The sequence below is a fragment of the Polypterus senegalus genome, chromosome 17, assembly GCF_016835505.1.
Source record: "Polypterus senegalus isolate Bchr_013 chromosome 17, ASM1683550v1, whole genome shotgun sequence".
NCBI lineage: Eukaryota > Metazoa > Chordata > Cladistia > Polypteriformes > Polypteridae > Polypterus > Polypterus senegalus.
The window spans coordinates 51,836,518-51,850,891 of NC_053170.1; the positions used below are offsets into that span (position 1 = coordinate 51,836,518).

At 37.6% G+C, this 14,374-nt stretch overlaps 1 protein-coding gene across 1 annotated transcript in view; it reads left to right on the forward strand.

The window, feature by feature from the left end:
* The window catches only part of LOC120517375 (tissue alpha-L-fucosidase-like), a 28,244-nt gene that overhangs the window by 6,980 nt on the left and 6,890 nt on the right, over nucleotides 1-14,374 (forward strand). The window contains exons 4-6 of the mRNA XM_039739644.1: nucleotides 1,350-1,455; nucleotides 7,225-7,425; nucleotides 9,680-9,870. Coding sequence (XP_039595578.1) covers nucleotides 1,350-1,455; nucleotides 7,225-7,425; nucleotides 9,680-9,870 — 498 coding nt within the window. The remainder of the gene's footprint in view (nucleotides 1-1,349; nucleotides 1,456-7,224; nucleotides 7,426-9,679; nucleotides 9,871-14,374) is intronic.

Genomic DNA, 14,374 nt, shown 5'->3' on the forward strand with positions numbered 1-14,374 from the left:
AATTTACTTTGCTGCCTTCCCAAAATTTTAAAAGTTGAATTTGATTTGAAATTGTGCAATTTAGATGTTTCAAGACCCATTGAACCTGCTGGGTGGTCAAAAAATGACTACACAATGTAGAGAGAATATGGAGCAAAATACTGTAGTATTAGACAATAATGTGAAAGTTGTGGTAGATAGGGGGTGTTGTCGTCCCCTTGAACCCTCAGAGTTGACTCCAGACACCAGGTAAAAGTCCAAAGTTTGGATTTATTATAATAATCTTTCTGATTATTATCAGAAGCACCCTGCACTCCACTATATTCATAAACCAATTCACAATACAATAATCAATAAACAAATCAATCCTCCTACTCCCAGACGTGTTGCCACCCTTCCTCCCGACTCAGCTCACCCGTCTGGGTTTCCCACAATCTTTATACTGTTTAACCCGGAAGTGCTTCATTCCTCAGTTCATGATTCCCCATCACTTCGGGGTTATATAAAAAGTCCTTTTTTCTTCATCCTGGAAGTATGTTGGCCCTTCCGTCCCCATGACTATGACATACTTCCGGATTGTAGTAAACCCCAATGTTCCTGGGCCTCCCAACAGCGTCTCCTGGTGGCCCCCACGTTATCTAGCAGGGTTGCACTGGAAGACTCCAATTCTCATGAGTCCCTGCTGGAATTTGGGGCCCCTTCATGATGCAGGGATGGCTCCACCTGGCGGCCTGAGGGTATTGGCCAGGATGACCAGCCATATCTCACAAAGTGAATTGATTAAATGGGAAGAAGAAATGAAAATATGTGGTGATTAAAGCCCTAGATCATACCCCCCCCCCATAATTCATGTCATTCAGTCCTGAAGTCTTGGCAGTTAAATAAACAGATCATGTCCATAGTGTGTGTTTTTTGTTACTGCAGTTTGTAGCATTAGGAGATGATGAGTATGCTTGAATTCCTGACGATTAGTGAAAAAATTCTTAGGCTGATAGTAAAATGTCTGCATGCAGATCCCACTGCCGACGTCTCCAGCATAGTGCCGGAGAGAGGGCCAGGATATAATGGAGCCTAGTTAAATTCTATGTCAAATTTTCTCTTGCAGATTTAACTAATTATTGAAAGTGAAGAAAAGTATAAACATTTTCTGTGTTTTTATGATGGCCTACAGAGCCTGGGCACCTTGATATGGCTTAGCAGACTATGCCAAAGTTCTGTCAAACACACTGGTTACAGAATCTGTGTGCTGTTAAATACAGTAATCAACTACATCTTCAATGCAGCATGGCACATGAAGTATATTTTAAAAGGAATGACATTTATTATATGCAAGCTAAATACTGCTGATTTTTCTAACTTCTGACCCTCAGGTACAAGCCAGACGTAATCTGGTCAGATGGTGATTGGGAAGCAGCCGATTCTTACTGGAATTCTACTCAATTCCTAGCTTGGCTGTATAATGAGAGTCCTGTCAAGGTATTAGAGAGATAATGGTGCTTGTTTAATGGTGTTAAAATAAATGATGGGTGTTTTTGGTGAAAAGCCTTTGCGAAAATGGCAATAAGCTGCTATTTTAAGAAAACAAAGTATTTGTGTAGCATTTAAATGTACTTTTGCTTTTTTAATTACAGTGGCACAAATTGAATTTATATTTTTATAGTGCTTCTAGCAGTAATCAGAATCATGTGAAGATTTTTCATCTCTCAAATGTAATTTTTTTTTAGAAGTATTTAAGATACAGTATAAGGAAAACCACAACATATATATTTTTTAATTTTATTGAAATCACACGACATTCCATACAAATAGATCAATTTTACAAGAATAGGATTGAAAACAAATCAACCCCCACCCCTGAGAAAGAGAGCATGGGCAGCAGAATAAAACTTAAACCTAGTAAAAATAAATAAACAGATAAATTAATAAGTGAATATACAGTGGGATGCAAAGGTTTGGGCAACCTTGTTAATAGTCATTATTTTCCTGTATAAATTGTTGGTTGTTACGATAAAAAATGTCAGTTAAATATATCATATAGGAGACACAAACAGTGATATTTGAGAAGTGAAATGAAGTTTATTGGATTTACAGAAAGTGTGCAATAATTGTTCAAACAAAATCAGGCAGGTGCATAAATTTGGGCACCACAAAAAAGAAATGAAATCAATATTTAGTAGATCTGCCTTTTGCAGAAATTACAGCCTCTAAACGCTTCCTGTAGGTTCCAATGAGAGTCTGGATTGTGGTTGAAGGTATTTTGGACCATTCCTCTTTACAAAACAGGTTTGATGGCTTCCGAGCATGGACAGCACTCTTTAACTCACACCACAGATTTTCAGTTATATTCAGGTCTGGGGACTGAGATGGCCATTCCAGAACGTTGTACTTGTTCCTCTGCATGAATGCCTTAGTGGATTTTGAGCAGTGTTTCGGGTCGTTGTCTTGTTGAAAGATCCAGCCCCGGCGCAGCTTCAGCTTTGTCACTGATTTCTGGACATTGGTCTCCAGAATCTGCTGATACTGAGTGGAATCCATGCGCCCCTCAACTTTGACAAGATTCCCAGTCCCTGCACTGGCCACACAGCCCCACTGCATGATGGAACCACCACCATATTTTACTGTAGGTAGCAGGTGTTTTTCTTGGAATGCTGTATTCTTTTTCCTCCATGCATAACGCCCCTTGTTATGCCAAAATAACTCAATTTTAGTTTCATTAGTCCACAGCACCTTATTCCAAAATGAGGCTGGCTTGTCCAAATGTGCTTGAGCATACCTCAAGCAGCTCTGTTTGTGCTGTGGGCGGAGAAAAGGCTTCCTCTGCATCACTCTCGCATACAGCATCTCCTTGTGTAAAGTGTGCCGAATGGTTGAACGATGCACAGTGACTCCATCTGCTGCAAGTTGATGTTGTAGGTCTTTGGTGCTGGTCTGTGGGTTGACTCTGACTGTTCTCACCATTCGTCGCTTCTATCTATCCGAAATCTTTCTTGGTCTGCCACTTCGAGCCTTAACTTGAACTGAGCCTGTGGTCTTCCATTTCCTCAATATCTTCCTAACTGTGGAAACAGACAGCTTAAATCTCTGGGACAGCTTTCTGTATCCTTCCCCTAAACCATGATGGTGAACAATCTTTGTCTTCAGGTCATTTGAGAGTTGTTTTGTGACCCCCATGTTGCTACTCTTCAGAGAAAATTAAAGGAGGAGGGAAACTTACAATTGACCCCCTTAAATTCTCTTTCTCATTATAGGATTCACCTGTGTATGTAGGTCAGGGGTCACTGAGCTTACCAAGCCAATTTGAGTTCCAATAATTAGTTCTAAAAGTTTTGGAATCAATAAAATGACAACGGTGCCCAAATTTATGCACCTGCCTGATTTTGTTTGAACAATTATTGCACACTTTCTGTAAATCCAATAAACTTCATTTCACTTCTCAAATATCACTGTGTGTGTCTCCTATATGATATATTTAACTGACATTTTTATCGTAACAACCAACGATTTATACAGGAAAATAATGACTATTAACAAGGTTGCCCAAACTTTTGCATCCCACTGTAGATAAATGGAGAAAAAAAGAAAATGGGGAGAGAATATGCTTCCTCTGTGCTTTAAAAGCTTATTCTAGAATGTTATTGATTAGATCCTGCCAGGTTTTGAAAAATTTCTGCACAGATCCTCTAGGTGAGAATTAAATTTTTTCCAATTTCAAATAATATATAACATTATTTATCCACTGACTTAAAAGAGGAGAGTTAGGATTCTTCCATTTGAGCAAGATAAGTCTGCGTGCCAATAGTGTAGTAAACCACAACATATTTTAACAATGACTGCGCTTACATGCACACACAAAACCTGTATAAGTTGAGTAACCCAGTTAAGGCGAAAACTGGTATCTGTAAAACTACTTGATATTATAAACATGTTAAAAAACATTAAATATCATCAATGACTGCAGTGATTCCAAAAACAAGCATGGAGCTTCTGTCTCCTGAGATTGTGCCACTGAGCATAGCACTGTATGTTCAGCTCAACAACATAAATGCATCGATTTCTGAAATACTGAGACTGATTATTTCAACCAGGAGAAGAACTCACCCAGGATTTTACCTCAGGAAAATAATCTTTGTTGGTGCTACTTTTGTTTTCTAATCTTGGCTGCTGGATGCATGTGTGAAGCAAAGACACACGCAGACTAACAAAAGTGCAACGGACAGTTACTGTAACCTGGTTTCTAGAAGTCCATATTCCGGTTTCTGTAACTGGAATAACAACAACAACATTTATTTATATTTTCTTACAAATGTGTAGTTCAAAGTGCTTTACAAGATGAAGAAAGAAAAAAGAAATGCATAAAAATAAGATTAGGCAATACTAAGTAACAAAGAATAAAGTAAAGTCTGATGTCCAGGAGGACAGAAAAAAAAAAACTAAATCTGCAAGGGTTCCGAGGCCACGAGACCACCCAGCCCCCAATGGACATTCTACCTAACATACTGTAAATGTTCTCAATCAGTCCTCATGCTTTACTGGCTTCATGTGGAAGAATTAGACGATGATGGTCATGTGGACCTCTGGCCTTCATTCCATTAATGTAGGGACTGCATGTGGTGCTTTGATTGGGTGGGGGTAGTGCAAATCGCCACCACAGAAAACTGGAATAAGAACAGCAGAGAAAGTAGGGGTTAGTACGGATTTTGGAGCCATGATAAAAACGATAATTAAATGCATATACAGAATATCAGGGTTACACTAAAATGAAGCGATAAGAAAGCCATGTTAAAGTAACAGGTTATTAGCAGTTTTTAAAAGTGCTCCACCATATTAGCCTGGTGAATTTTTATCAGTAAGCTACTCCAGATTTTAGGTGCATAACAACATAAGTCCGCCTCATCACTTCTTTTCAGTTTAGCTCTTGGAATTATAAGCAGACACTCATTTGAAGATCTAAGGCTACGATTTGGAGTGTAAAGTGAAAGGCATTCTGAAATATAAGATGCAGTGAGATTATTTAAGGCTTTGTAAACCATAAGCGGTATTTTATAGACAATTCTAAATGACACAGGTAACCAATGTAGTGACATTAAAACTGGACAGATGTGTTCAGATTTTCTTTTCCTAGTTAAAATTCTAGCAGCTGTATTCTGCACTCATTGCAATCGATTGATGTCTTTTTTAGGTAGTCCTGAGAGGAGTGCATTACAGTAATCTAGTCGACTGAAAACAAAAGCGTGAACTAATTTTTCAGCATCTTGCAAAGTTATAAGGGATCTAATTTTTGCTATATTTCTTAAGTGAAAAAATGCTGTCCTAGTGATCTGATTAATTTGTGATTTAAAATTTAGGTTAGAGTCAATAATTACCCCTAAATTCTTTACCATTGTATTGTTTTTTAAGCCTAATAGATCAAGTTTATTTCTAATATCCTTATTATATCCATTTTTGCCACTCACTAACATTTCTGTTATTGAATAACATTATACATGGCATTTTTGAAACCAGACTTCTGTGAATAACAAAGTGATTAAAGACTATGCAATTGCACTGAGTGACTGACTCTGTAAACAGAAGTCTTTTTATGCTAGTGAATTGTTTTTGACATAGCTGGTATGTATTTGCAGCCATACACATATCACAAGTGCCATGTTTGTTTGTCTTGTTTAATAAGATTAAAGAAACTTCAGTGGAAATGTTACTTCTCATCTAGCGAGGGTTTACAGAAAATGTATTGACTTAATGAGGTGATTTGCTGATTTAACCTAAACAGGTGGAAAATTTTAAAATCTGTGAGATGCCCACTAATCTCCATACCCACTTACACAGGAATTGCCATTTGACCAAAGTGACTTGTTTTTATGGGATGTGACAGATAAACGAGAGTACCCTGCGGAAAACCCACACATACAAAGATAGTTTACAGGATTCAAACCTAGTGTACGAGATCCATAAGGCAGCAACGCTAACCAGTGTGCCATCATATATTATTAAACCTCAGAAAAGAGTAATGGACTACACAAGCATGGGGACAGATGCCTGTATCACAAAGATTTTGTATCCTGCATTTAATAGAACCTGCAAATTGATGAAAAATGAAGAAAAATATATTATACAAGGGTAAATCAAAAAGGAAAGGCAATTTGAACATTACACTGTAACCATAACAAATAGAAGCTAACACAGAACAACATGTTTGGAAAGGTTAATGGGTAGTTCAAACACGCACAGGGCAGCACTTTGTCTTTAGTCTAGTTGAAGCCAAGTTCAAATGAACATGGATGCTCCATTGTGGGGTTGAACCATCATTGAACAATGCGCCGTAGTGAGATTTCTTTCTGTAGAGGGAATAAAACCTGTTGAAATTCACAGAAGGATGTTGGCTCGTGCAGATCAGTAAGCTGTATGGCCACCCATCTTGTGTCAACTTTATGGTACCCTATTTAATGATGCTCTATGGCATGTGCAGATCCATAGCTAATATCCAAATGCACAGCAACAGTGGACACCGTAATCCATCTGTCTTTTTTGAAACAGGCATTCACCCTGTCAATGTGGGCTTGTGTGTGCGATGTTAGTGATCAATCAGATTGAGCTTCATCGGTTACACTTGTTCTTCTCACTTTAAACCTTTTTACACATTCATAAACTTTGCGTTGAGTTTTGCTGTTTTCACTTTTATACTGAGCAAACATCCTTTGGTGAATTTCAGCAGGTTCCACACCCTCTGCCCAAAGAAAAATCACTGCGCCATGTTGTTCAGCAATTTTGTAATCCTACAGCAGAGCGTCCATGTTCATTTGTCCTTCACTTCAAGTAGACTAACAGCAGAACAAGGCCCTGTACGTTTCAAACTACCCATAAGCCACCACAAATATGGTGTATTACATCAACGTCCATCTGTTGTGGTTATTGTGTGATTTCCAAATTGTCTGTACTTTTTGATTTTCCTTTATACTCAAAATTCTACTAAGAATACTATTCTTCAAAATGAATGATGTTCGTGGCTTGAAGAAGTAAATTATAAACAAAATAATGGGTAGAAATGTATATTTCTGTTTGCATATTGCACGTAGTTTTTATGTTTAACATTATGTTTGTTTTTATATAAATATATTGTATTTATAGTAAGTGTATAAAATGGTAGTCTATATAGTAACCGTAAATTGCATTGAAATTAACTCTGGAGCTGTTCATTTGACTTATTTAGGCGTGCATTTAAGTTTCTAAAATTTGTTTTATGTGTTTCAGGACTCGGTAGTCACAAATGACCGGTGGGGTGCTGGGTGCTCCTGTAAACATGGTGGGTTCTATAATTGTGCTGACAAATACAGTCCAGGTCAGCTTCCCTCTCATAAGTGGGAGAAATGCACCTCGGTGGATAAGCTCTCTTGGGGCCATCGCAGAAATATGAAGCTGAACCAGCTTCTTGACCTGCCTTCCATTATACAGGTATACTCAAAAGTACAGTTTTAAAGCTAGTCTGTTAAAAAGAAAAGAATTAAGCAATCTTTTTTTTTTTAAACAACAAATATAATGCACTTTATTTGAACATCTTTCCAATAGGTTGAAGCTTTTATCACAGAAAGTTTAAAATGTAAACACTGCATAAACTGTTGTTCTTTTGTTCGTTGTTGGTTTTGGAGGGGCTAAGGCAAACTGTAGTTCCTGTTTCTTAACCATTAAGTTTTTGAAAGAAGTACCTGATGGACAATTAAAATCTCAAATGAAGTCCTGCAGGTCTTTCGATAACTTTCACTGTAGGTCTGTTTTTTCATCAAGAGCGGCGATCAGATGTGTAAAATACACAAGTAGAAATAACCTCTGTCATGGTAAACTTGACGGTGCAAATTCTTTATGTTTCTCTGTTTTAAGGCTGACGATTTTGTAAATACATTGGTGCTTTATAAATAGACGTTTTTGAAATTTCAAACATTTGTACTGCTCACTTAATTCAGGATATCAAACCAAAATTTGAACATCCATCCATCCATCCATCCATTATCCAAGCCGCTGTATACTAACTACAGGGTCACAGGGGTCTGCTGGAGCCAATCCCAGCCAACACAGGGCGCAAGGCAGGAAACAAACCCCAGGCAGGGCACCAACCCACCGCAGAAATTGAATATTAACTACAAATTTAATGAACAAATAAATGCACCAAATTTCATTGAAACAAGTCAATTGGGAGCCAAGCTGTTACATGCAGACAGAAAGACAGACTAACATGATGATGATAGTAGGTGCTTTCCCATTTTATACTAATACACCTGATAAAAACTTTGTAAAGCCTCTGATTCACTGGATGTTGTTAAGAGAAGTGCTGGCGAATAGTTACTGTATAGTCTTTGGTATTCAAGATGTTTTTTTGGTAACTGTTAAAGTGTTTTGTAATGTGCAAAAAAAAGTGAAAAACTGAAATATGCAAAATACAGCTAGGTTAACCCCCATGTTATATTTTAAAGCCCTCATATTTTTAGGAACTGAAAGGAAAGATTCTGTGTTCATTTCACAAATAGGAATTTGACAGTAAAGGTAAATCTGTCAAATCCCTTCTACAAAGAGTAGATGTCTGTTCTTTTTGTAGTATGATGAATAGTACTGGGACTATATATATCAAGTGCGAGGCAGGATCCAGGTCTGGGTGGGACACCAGTTATTGTAGGGCATGCTAACATGCTTGCCCACGGTCACACATACCAAGTCTTTTTAAAGCCACCGGTCTGTCTAACATTTACTGTACTGTACATCCTTGAAGTGTAGTAGGAAATCTTAAGAGAAACATTCCTGCAAATATATAGGAACATGAAGACTTTACAGATATACTGCTAAAGCCACGATTCAAGCCCAGTCACCTCAGTCTGTGAATGGAGCACCCACTATTGCACACCATGTTGTCCATACATGTAATCTCCACATAGTGTTTGCTGTGTATCTAAATCCAAGGAACGTATCTATGTAGAAATTAGGATTAATAGCAAATTACATTTGGTACTAGTGCCATTTTTGATCCATAACAATAAGTAAATTCTCATAATATTAAGTACCGTACAGCTCCTGTTAAGCCTCCTTAGATCTAATAATGAATGAAATGTGAAATCAAGAACACATTTATGATTTCATTTAGCTATTTTCCAAATTTTGTCTCGCACAGAAGCACTTATGAGCACTGCTCACTCACAATCCCATGTTCTCTTCATGTCCATAGGTGATCTGTTTGGCTGCCACAAATCCCTGTCGTCCATCCCCTATAATCACAACCTATAAATCAAAGATATAAACAGTTGTTCTGTTTCACTCACAGTGCACAATAAATCACAAACATTGGTTTTATACTAAAACTGGTATCCCAAACAGGGTTGGTTTCCTCTTTGTGTCTGATGTTGGAGGTTGGAAAATGGATGGACTGACTAAAACTGTGAATTATATACGGTATGTACAGAAGTACCCAGTAATGAAATGTGATGTTTATTTTCATATTCACATTTTTCATCTATACTCCACATATGTTGTGTATACAGTAAAACTGCAATTTTGATTTCACTTAACGCATTATTGGTGATGTGAGTTGAAATAATCCAAGCATATATTTGTTTAATGTCATTTTGTTCTTTTCTCATTTCGTAGGTTATTGACTGTTTAAAGATCCACTCTTTTTCAACAGGACTAAATAAAGACATCTTAAAATCTGTGATTTGCATTGTAGGATTTGGTGCAGACAGTCAGCCTGGGTGGCAACTACTTGCTCAACGTAGGACCATCTGCTGAGGGTACTTTAGCAGTAGCATTTGAGGAGAGGCTTCGAGGAGTTGGGGCTTGGCTTGCCTTGAACGGTGATGCCATTTACTCCTCCCAGCCATGGAGAGTACAGAATGAGAATGTCACAGTGCCTATCTGGTAAGGCTGCTTCCAACTTTATATTTGTTCATTTTTTTACTTATTTAACTTTTTTGAATGTATTTAAATTTAAGCTGGCCAAACCTAGAAGGACAATACAACATGTGTTCTACTTCAGGTATCCTCTATGGCTGTTCTTTAAAATCGATTTTTTATTGGGTGTGAAAATGATTTAAAAAGTGGCCTTCAAGATTTCAAACATGTGCTTTCACAGAATAACATAAGGAAAACACAAATGACACACTATATTGAATTCTAGGCACACTTCTGCACCCTGCCAAATGGCAGATGCGCAATGCATGAAAATTTGGACGAATAAGCACATTTTTTCCTGTTTTTGATGGAAAACTGCCTTCATTGGTGACATATTACAACTGTGGTTAACATTTCTGACACTTAGATTCAGCATCCTTGCTTTGAATACTATGCCGTCTAGCCATCTACGTAGACTTTCTATGTTCTCCTCATGTCACTGTTGGTTTCCTTTCCTCATCCTAAAGATACTCATGCTAAGTAAATTGGCCATTTGTGGAAGGGTGTGCAAATGAACCCTGTATTGGACTGGTAGCTCATCCAGGTTTGGCTCCTGCTTTTCACCCGATGCTGCAATATTCAAACTAAAAACTCTTCTCAGACTCTAGCATTTATACTTTGCAAATTCGGCTTTACTCATTTATTTATATGTGAGATTTTGGAAGTGCCTTATAATGTCAATATGCCATCACTGCTATCAGAGAAGACCATACAATTTTCTTTTGAATAATACAGGTAAATTTCAATAGTGGAAGGTAGCTGTAATATGTATGACAGCCAATTGTTTTTTCAAAAATACTAGTATATAATATGCATTTGCCATTGGCTCGGTCCCGGAAGTGACATCAAGAGGACCAGGTGGAATCTCCTGTGAATGGTCTGCAGGCAAGGGAGAAAAAGAGTCAGTGCACTCTGGCACATCCCGGTATGTCTCAGAACTGTCCTTACCCAAGCCCTTTAGCTGCCTCCCATGCGCACGTGTGTGACACAGTATATTTGTAATTCATTTAGATCACTTTTCAGAAATCTGTTTTCGCTTTGATATTAAAGAGTCACTTTTTTCTGTGAATCAATGTAAAAAGAAAAACAAAAATCCACTGTGATTTTATGAATAAAATGTGAAAACATCAAAAGGGGCTGAATATTTTTTAATATACACTGTAAATGCGTGTGTGTGTGTAGATATATACATATGTAAAATATATACGGTATGTATAATGTTACATGTTGGTGTTACCATTGAGATTAAATGACCAAACTTTTAAAGTCGTTTTTATATGTTATATGTGTATTTGTACTACATACAGTATTGGAAGTGTACATGCAATAACATTTTCATCTTAATTTGATTTAGCCTTCTTATTCTAGCTATTTATGTTTCAAATGTTTTGGTAAGATTTATTTCCAACATACAGAATTTTGCTTTTTAAATAACTTATTTCAAAGGCTTTGTATTATTCTATTTAAAGAGCCCTTACTTCTGAATTTTTCAGGAAGAAAGCGTTGATGTTCTGTAACAATATGAACAGCTAATTAAACATTTTTGTCTTTTAGCACTAAGTACAGCTAGAAAATAGATCAGTGTCTAGTATTCTGGCCTTCGGTCTTACTTTGTTTGCTCATGTTTTCTTTTTTATATGTGAAATCAACAATTTGATACATTTATATTGAGATAAGTGTTGCAAATGGTGCTTAAAGGGCTTTGTAAGTGACCCTTCAGCAATGGACTGGGTTCAAAGGTGATGGAAAACTACAAGTTTCATGTAGCATTTAAGTCCATTTTCCGTTCCCTTTAACCTCCTCAGTGTCACTCAGTCAACTGTATGGACACTTCTCATATGTAAAATTGCTGGAAGCGTTAGTGCCGAGTGTTGCTCAGAAAACGAAATAGGTGTGTCTTGCAAAATCAACAGGCCCAAGTGTTACCCAGGCAATGGTGCAGACACATCTTCTCCTAGCTTCATAATGGCATCTCATAGGAAACGTTTTTTAGCAGCCCAGCGGCCTCATGCATAACGGCGTGCATAGAATTCACACTGTAACATGGCGTAAGCACAAAAGCGGAAATGTTCGTACGCACAAAAATATCCAGATGCATAAATCTGTGCGTTCTTACGTTACATAAATCCCGGTCAACGTGAAAAGTAATGCACGTGCCTGCTGCCCCACCCCAACTCCTCCCAGAATTACGCCTCGTTGAATATGCAAATCATATAAGTAACCCTTAAGCTCAGCGTTCTGTAAAAAGGCAATGGCAAAAGCACGAGGGAAAATAGAAGAATTTCAGCCAATACCAAGTGGAGGCAAGTAAAAATGTACTATTTGTAGGTTTAAAAAGTGGTATAAACAACAAAAGGAAGTTGATTGAGTGACATAGAGCGTCGGAGAAACACGAAAGCTCAAGTTCACAAAGTCGCACAGTGCTCGAAATAAAAAAGAAGTTGTCAGATATCAGAGTCGCCATGAAAAGGCGAGTTGTAGCCCACCGTCTGAGTGTCATATGAAAGCTTATTAGAGTACAGAGAAAAGAAAAATAGGCACACAGTGGGATAAAAGCACAAAATGTCAACTTTAATCTTGAAATTTCCACTTTAATCACATAGTTTATTTTGTCATTAAAGTAGAACATCATAAACTTCATCTTAAAATCATTTAATTTACTAGTTTCTCAAATTCCATCGTAACTAAAGTAGCATGTTAAATGCTTTGTTTTGTATTTGATCTTCTATGTGCTCTATGTGTGTGAATCACTACGTGCTTCTGGGATTTCTCTTCCTCCGACAGGACACAGAATCCATTACATTTTTAATATTACAGCTCTCTGAATAATTACAATACTGACATGTATACATGATATCATTTTCATGATTATAGTAGTTAAAGCATGTTATTAAACATGGGCACACGTTGGTGCAGTGATTGTTTATGTCTCACGCAAGATGATTGCTTTGCTGTGCACGACCTTCGATGAAATAATTTATTGCAGCAATAGTGTCTCTTTCAAACATACTAACCTCCAATTCCTGTCCTTCCTTTTCTTTCTCTAAATACCCAATCGCCACACAATCAGCTCTGTAATAGACGTTAAGCCATCTGTAAGCTTAGAACTCAGATTCTTCAAAACTTTTAAGAAACATCAAAATATCTTCGTAGTACATGTTTAGAAGAATACAGCGTAAGGCAGGAACAATCTGTGAATGGAGCACCAGCTCCTTGCTAGCGCTGCGACACCATGTCCTCCTATGTTTATTTATTAATAATATAGATTATTTAAATGAAGTTAAAGTTTTATCTGTATAATATAATAAACATATTTTGCTGCATTTAATCTTAAAAATGACATCGTCATCATTGTAAATATTCTCTTTATAAAGTGGCTCAGGTTGTGCAATATTATAACTATATCACAAGTTTACAGTGAGGTAATTGTACTTATATGTACAAACAGTTCTACCAGGAGCACTTGATGGACTGATTGAGTGCGTTTATAGTTCTTGGGATGAAACTGTTTCTGAACCGCGAAGTCCATACAGGAAAGGCTCTGACGCGTTTGCCGTATGAGAGTAGTTCAAATAGGCAGCATGGCTGAGGCAGTGTGTGCTTGATGCTGTATACCGATAATTCTCTTTCCATTCAGCTGCTGTACAGCTGTGATTCCCCACTCAGATACAGCGATATAAATACTCCGAGTGGTGCAGTGAGAGTAATATGGAAAAAGATGATCCGCTGTGGCAACCCCTAACGGGAGCAACTGAAAGAAGAAGATGGTGCAGTGAGAGTAACAACGCTAAAGCAGCTATGGTATTTGGAATAGTTTGACCATTCTGTTGACCATTATATTGTTACAGGTTAATTACAATCAGATGCATTAAACTAATAAACAATATGTAATTAATTTCAGTTTATTTATAAAGCCACATCAGGGATGTGGATCTAAGAAAGAAAGGGAAACCACACTGGAACAGTAGCACTGGTTTGACGCTGGGTGCCGCCAGTCTGCAAAACCGAGCGCGGAACTTGCGTACGCCAGGGTATGAGCTACTGTGGAAATGTGCGTGGCTTTATGCCAAGATTAGGTATTATACGTAGCAATTTGAGCGTGGAAACGCGCTTACGCAACATTTTTGTGTATACGCACCGTTTATACATGAGGCCCCAGGTGTTTCACGTTCTTGACAGCGATACAAGCAGTGATGACGAGGTGAATCTGTCTTCAGGCAGTGAAACTGAAACGGACAGAGAAATCAAAAGTGATTCTGTTAAAATCCGAAAGTGATGCTTTTGTCAGTCGCACATGTACAAGTGTGCTGTTCAAAAGCTGATAAGTCTGGAAAGAAAATCTGCAAAGAATCATGTTACTATTGTCCCGACTGTGATGTTGGATTGTGTAGTTCACCGTGCTTTAAGATATACCACACAAAAGACATATTTTGACAGTATAAACCAGGGGAGTCGAACTCCGGTCCTGGAA